The 7325-nt window shown below is 42.4% G+C and overlaps 1 protein-coding gene across 4 annotated transcripts in view; it reads right to left on the bottom strand.

The window, feature by feature from the left end:
- Nucleotides 1-554: 554 nt before the first annotated feature.
- Nucleotides 555-7325, bottom strand: part of ZBTB25 (zinc finger and BTB domain containing 25) — a 22807-nt gene continuing 16036 nt past the window's right edge. For all 4 annotated transcript variants that reach the window (XM_006760098.1, XM_006760100.1, XM_015561557.1 and 1 more), the window contains one exon: nt 555-1763. In XM_006760098.1, the coding sequence (XP_006760161.1) occupies nt 632-1763 (1132 nt within the window). In that variant the 3' untranslated portion in view covers nt 555-631. The remainder of the gene's footprint in view (nt 1764-7325) is intronic.

Raw genomic sequence — 7325 nt, 5'->3', positions numbered from 1 at the left:
CTGACCCTGCTCCTTTTCTCTCTTTTTAGATAAAATATTTTCTATTAAGAATGAGGTATGCTCACAATGTTAAAGGTAAATAAAAGCCATGTAAAATGTTGCAGAGCTAGTAAGTAAAACATAATTTAAAAACTACTCATGATTTGGTATAGCTATGCTTAAAACACATTTTATACATTATAACAGTTATGCATTAAAATAACTATTAATTTTCTATATGGCAGAAAATATTTAAAAATAATTCTTTAGGGGTTTATTCACGTGAAACATTAGCCAAAAGTGCCAGTCTAGAGTATTCTTTAAAAAATATTTCATTTACTTCATATTAATTTGATTTTACTGATTCTACAACCTGGAAAAACTTAGAAATTCTATAAATAACTCTTTATTTCTAAAGTTCCATATTACTACATTGATTTTTGATTTCCAAATTGTGAATTAATTTATAAGACATTCACAGCCCTCATTGAAGGTTATTTTAAAAACCATGAATTAATATATTACGACAATGTTAAAACTACCAATAAATAGTAAAGAAGAAAAGTTAATAGAACTTGAGGAGGAAAATAATTTATGAATAAAAAAATGCATGTGAATTGTCAGAACTGATATAAAAATTCTGAAGAAACTGCTACTCAACTAGGATAGTGTCCACATTTTCTTGTGTGAGCTCTGACTCTAAGGCACAAGATGAGTCTAATTGTTCTTGCGACAAGCGAGAACTTTTCAGGGGGACATCAGACCAGCTTTCACAATATGGCTGAAATCTCTGGGTTAATGCGTTACCAAACCTTTGGCATCGGTTATATCTGTAAGATTTACCTTTGTGTGTATACATGTGTTCCAGCAATTGGCTCTTTCGGAGAAATTTATGACCACAGATGGTACAACTGATTTTTCTTTTCCTTGAAAAAGAAAAATTACAATTTAATTCTACTGGCTCTGTGTCTTTGGAGATCAAAGACACTTGACTGATCTGCAAAGGCTCTGTGGTACCCCGGTTTGAGTGGTCAGGCTGTTGCTCATTTTCCTTGACAATGAAGGAGCTGAGCCTGCGGCATTCAAAAGCTTCGCTATTTTCATTAAGTGGGTGCACTTCACCAAGGTCATTACTTTCCAGAATGGAAGCAGGGACGCCAAATGGGAGAGATCCAGACACATGGGTATGGAGATGTTGTCTTAGGTTACCACGAGAATCAAAACGTTCTCCACAGTAGTGGCATAAGTGAATTTTGATGCTACTTTCGGTGAACGTGGGGCCTGTCATCTCGGATGAGGATGAGGAGTGGCTCTGGGAGATCACAGATTCTGAGTCACATCTCTCCTGCTTGATGGACACTGGAGGCTTCTGGTGTTCCTCCAAGGCCTGGGCTGCAGGATGGACCTTCTGCTGGTCAGTGCCATCATCCAGCCCAATAGCAAGAGAAAGCTGCAACTGGGGGTGGTCACCCTGGACAGCAGCTCTGTTTCCATTGTTACTGGAAGGCGTTTCTTTGACCTCCAGCCCTTCTTTGACAGCTGTTTTTTGGGTGGTTGAGATTTGAATGCCATACAAATTTGAGGACTGCACAGTCTCTGGTGAGAACACTTGATTCATTTCAGTTGCAATGTGAGAAAGGTAGTCGGCATGAAGAAAGCGAATCCCTTCCTCCAAACGACTATGATCCACAATCTGTTTTGGTCCTTTCCCCGTGTACATAATGTGCAACAAATAGCTGAATATGTCAGGCTGGATGTCAGTTGGTTGTATTTTTATGCATTCACTGTTAAAAATAAAAAACAGACCCACACAAAATGAAACAACCTAGTTAGTCTTTTAGTTAACAGTACATAGTCTTAGGCTAAAGCAATTTTTTCCTAAGAAGTTCAAACTTAGCAATTTGCCTTGATGGAACACAGCAACAAAAGTTTAAACTTTCATTGGATACCAGTTTTATGGCCGAGCAACCAGTCTTTATGTCTCTAATCTACTGCCGAAAGTTAGGAAATAGACAGATATCCTGATTAGTTCAATGTTTATGTAGTGATTCCTAAGTGATACTAGCTGCCAGGGAGTAGAAAAATTACAAAGAAAACAGGTATCCTGCTCTTGAAGAACTTAAAAAATCTATTGCATATATAACCAAAAATAGGGACTCAAATAAATACCCATGTTCAGTACAGCATTATTCACATTACCCAAAAGGTAGAAACAACCCAAGAGTTGGTCCATCAACAGATGAATGGATTAACACACTGTGGCACACAGATACAATAGAATATTACTGTCATGAAATGGAATGAAGTTCTAATACATGCTACAACATGGATGAACCTTGAACATATGGTAAGTGAAATAAGCCAGATACCAGAGGACATAAGTGATGCCACTTATAAGAAATATCTAGAATAGGCAAATTCATAGAGACAGAAAGTAGTTTAGAGGTTACCAGGAGGCTGTGGGAGTGGTGGTGAGAAATGGTTACTTAAAAGATATAGTTTCTGAAGTGGGAAGTATGGGCTTAATTAATTAGCGTTTTTCATTTCTAGAATCACAAACCATGTCTCTTCAGATGCTAGGTGATGCAAAACAAAGAAAAAACAAAAAACAGCAACAAGAAAGAGAATAAGGAGGAGGAACCAAGATGGCGGCGTAGGGAGTAGACCTGTGTGTGCTGCCTCCCACAACATCATTGAAACTACCAACTATAAGACAAACAACCACCATTTAGAACCATGGGAAAGCTGGCCCAGTGGAAGTTCTACAACTGGAAGGAAAGAAAGAAGATTGAAACTGAGTAGGTTGTGCAGAGGCTCCAAGAACAGAGGTACGGAGTCGTGCACCAGGTGGGCTGCAACTGGATGCACGGTTTTTTTCAATCGGAAGGGGCTGCAGACTCTTGAGTCCACTGAGCTTGTTTGGGGTGGGATTCTGAGGTCCTAGACCCCTACAGGGAGAGATGGGACGGTCTTACAATGGGCCAGAGTGAGGGTGGCTTGCTCGCGGAGCTGCCCGCTGGCGCTCAGGAGGCGAGGATAGAGTTGAGGAGAGGCGAGAAGTCGCAAAGATGCCATTGCCCTTTGCCCCGCCCTGGTGATTCGCCAAGAACAGAGGTGCGGAGTCGAGAGTCAGGTGGGCTGCAACTGGATGCGCGGTTTTTTTCAATCGGAAGGGGATGCAGACTCTCAAATCCACTGAGCTTGTTTAGGGTGGGATCCTGAGGTCCCAGACACCTACAGGGAGAGGCAGCACAGCCTTGCAATGGGCCAGAGAGCGAGAGTGGCTGTCTCGTGGAGCTGTTCGCAGGCACTCGGGGACGCAAGACATGGAGTCACGGAGAGGCAGGTTCACACTCAAGAAGCAGAATCAGGTTCTGGGGAAGCCAGAATCGGACCCGGCTGGGCCGGCAACATGGAACCGCTGTACCAGCAAACACACAAACAGGTCCACCAGGTCCAGTCTCACATGGGACACTGGGAGATGGCAAACAGGCAGTCTGTGCACTTGGTAGAAAACGAAATCCAAGCAAGCATACCAGATATTCAGCCACCAGGAACGCCTGGAGATTTTGTCCAGCAAGGAGCCGCCCAAAAAAAGGACAGAATGCCAAACTTCGTGTTGCTGAGACGGCCCCCGTGAGGCTGAGACGGCCCCCGTAGGGCCGAGGTGGCCCCTGTGAGGCTGGGACGGTCCCCATGATGCTGGAACGGCCCTGGTGAGGCTGAGACGGCCCCAGTGAGGTTGAAACGGCCACGATGAGGTTAAAACAGCCCCTGTGAGGTTGAGACAGGCCCTGTGAGGCTGAGACGGCCCCTGTGAGACTGAGACGGCCCCTGGGAAGCTGAGAAAAATACCACATGAACTCACTCATTTATGGATAATAAGGACCATTATAGACTGATGAACAAAAATGGATACAGAGGCAGAGCAGCATTGAGCAGACTGTCAAACTACAGTGGGAACCCTGGGGAGGATTGGTGGGGGGTAGGAGATCAACCAAAGGACTTGTATGCATGCATATGAGAATAAACAATGGACATAAGACCCCGGGGGGTGGGGGCGGCAGGGGGAATGTCAAGGAGGGGAAGGAGACGTGTAATACTCTTTGTAATACTTTAAGAAATAAAAAAGAAAAATAAATAAAATATATAGTTTCTGGGGTGATGAAAGGCCTTAGAAATAAACAGTGGTGACGGTTGCACAACATTGTGAATGTAATTAATGCCACTGAATTGTACAATTAAAAATGGTTAAATGACAAATTTTATGTTATATATATTTTATCACAATGAAAATATTTTTAAAAATTTAAAGAGTATATTGAAATTGGTAATATTTAGAATTTAAGTTATGCTAACCTTATTTTGTCTTCCAAACTATATTAATATATCTACTCTTTAAATCACAAGTGAATACAGGCATAACTTTGAAAAGCTTTAAAATAAGTCCCAAGCCAATTTTTTTAAAAATATATTTTATTGATTTTTTTACAGAGAGGAAGGGAGAGAGATAGAGAGTTAGAAACATCGATGAGAGAGAAACATCGATCAGCTGCCTCCTGCACGCCCCCGACTGGGGATGTGCCCGCAACCCAGGTACATGCCCTTGACCGGAATCGAACCTGGGACCTTTCAGTCCGCAGGCCGACGCTCTATCCACTGAGCCAAACCGGTTTCGGCCCCAAGCCAATTTTTTATATATGAACCTAGAATTCAGATAACAGATGGAAATAACCGTGTAAAAAGAAATCAGGAAACACCCTGAAAAATTAGGATAAAGACAACCTGACGGAAGTGGTGGATGTCAAGGAACAATGGAATCAGTCCATGGACTCCCCTGAAGCAAAAGTCTGTGTGAGTGCATCAGACAGCACTGGTGTCAGTATGCTGACAATCCATTTCTTTAGTCCTGAGATCTTGGGATTCCCTCTGGGCTTCACTCTTAGCTTTGAGCCACTCACTTCACAGTCTGTGGCAGGTGTTTTCTATATCAGCACAGAGCTCTGTTAACTGAGGATTTTCACTGCTCAAGAGATAACACACGGCAGGCTGCCACCTTTGCATCTCCTGGATTTACTTTAGCAAGGTACCTAGTACACAACAGGTACAAGGGTGAGCCAACCATAGCTCTCAAATTAGACTGATGTGAAGGTAGTGTTTCTAATCTAGTTTCTGCATCGACACAGAGAGGAAACTCTCTGGCATGGCAGAAAAGGCTACCCATTACTTGTCCCCGACTCTAACCTCCTCGCCACTTTGTGCCATACATTCCAATCATTCTGATCTAGACTGGTTCATATCTACATTTTTCATGCATGTTTTCCTCTACCTTCAATAAACTTTCTTGCATTCTTCTACAACATCTGTAAAACAACTCCTGATCCTTTAAAATCTAGGGCCTCTGTACCAGTAAAACCTGTTCCAATCTTCTCAAAATAGGGCTGCTGACACTCCAATTTACCTTGTGCAACACTTCTATTATAGACTTATTACATAAATTATTAATAACACTAACAGTGCAAAGCTCCTATTCTAACCATTTTAATTTTATTAGTCCATTTATTTTATCAACACCATGAGTAGGTACGTTATTCTAGTGTTTTTACAGAGAAGGAAACTGAGGTACAGAGAGAGCAATTACACAATTATTTTCTTTACATTCATTACTCTTCTATCTATACTAATAAAAGGGTAATATGCTAATTAGACCAGGGCAACGGGACATCTTCCAGTCATCCTTCCGGATAAAGCCATGGTGGTGGGGGCCAAGGCAGAGGTGGTTAGGGGCAATCAGGCTGGCAGGGGAGCAGTTAGGGGTGATTAGGCAGGCAGGCAGGTGAGCAGTTAGGAGCCAGCGGACATCCCCTGAGGGGTCCCGGGTTGGAGAGGGTGCAGGTCAGGCTGAGGGACTCCTTCCCCCCCACCCCCCTGTCCCCTTGCATGAATTTCATGCACCGGGCCTCTAGTTAGACCAACTGTGGGCAAAGTACGGCCCGCGGGCTGGATCGGCCCGTTTGAAATGAATAAAACTATTGAAATAAAAGACCGTACCCTTTTATGTAATGATGTTTACTTTGAATTTATATTAGTTCACACAAACACTCCATCCATGCTTTTGTTCCGGCCCTCTGGTCCAGTTTAAGAACCCATGTGGCCCTCGAGTCAAAAAGTTTGCCCACCTGAGTTAGACTATAAATTTCTTAAGAGCAGGGAGTATAACTTATATTGTTGCTGGGGTCTGGTACAGTGCCTAACATGTAAGTGCTCAATCAATAGTTGAATGAATGAACAATTTAAATAAATGTATAATTGAACTCTGGCCGGGTAGCTCAGTTGCTTGGAGCATCATCCCATATACCAAGAGGTTGTGGGTTTGATTCCAGATCAGGGCACGAACGGGAAGCAACTGATTGATGTTTCTCTCTTACACTGATGCTTCTCTCTCTCTTTCTATCTCTTTCTCTAAAAATCAATTTAAAAACAACACATATCCTCAGGTGAGGATTTAAAAAAATGAGAAAATTAACTTTCAAAAAACAAATAAATAAAATTAAAAATGTATAATTGAGGCTGGAATCCTAAGTATTTCATGTAAGGTCTTTTTATTTTTATTTATTTATTTAAAAATATATTTTATTGATTTTTTACAGAGAGGAAGGGAGAGAGATAGAGAGTCAGAAACATTGATCAGCCGCCTCCTGCACATCCCCCACTGGGGATGTGCCCGCAACCCAGGTACATGCCCTTGGGACCTTTCAGTCCACAGGCCGACGCTCTATCCCCTGAGCCAAACCGGTTTTGGCCATGTAAGGTCTTTTTAAAAAATCATAGACTGTTCTATCACTTTCAATGTAGGATAAAGCTATTCTTTACCAAGAGCTCAGAATGTGAACACCACTTCCCAGCCCTCTGCCTACATACCTATTCTATTGGGGTAAGCTAAATTCAAAAATGCTTTTAGAAAAAATATTTGAAACAAATGACCCTTGAACTGTAATATCCTATCTAATAATAGACAAACATGGTAATTAACCAGACCTCCAACAGGCTTCCCATTGGCTAATCAGGGCAATATGCAAATTAACTGCCAACCAAGATGGTAGCCGGCAGCCAGGCAGCTGAAACAAACAGGAGGCTTGCTTGCTCCAGTGAAGGAGGAAGCCAAGGTTCCCCACCTGCCACTGCTGGGCTCTGAGCTTGCACTCTAAGAAACAATGTTGCAATTATAGAAGCTAAACAAACCCCATGCTTTCAGCCAGCCGGCCCAGCTGGAGTTGCAACAGTGTTTCAATTATAGAACCCAAACAAACCCAGATACTTGCATTCAGCAGCCAAGGTCTCAGAGC

The sequence above is a fragment of the Myotis davidii genome, unplaced genomic scaffold (genome assembly GCF_000327345.1).
Source record: "Myotis davidii unplaced genomic scaffold, ASM32734v1 scaffold337, whole genome shotgun sequence".
In the NCBI taxonomy this organism is placed as follows: Eukaryota; Metazoa; Chordata; class Mammalia; order Chiroptera; family Vespertilionidae; genus Myotis; species Myotis davidii.
This window is presented reverse-complemented; position numbering and strand designations above follow the sequence as displayed.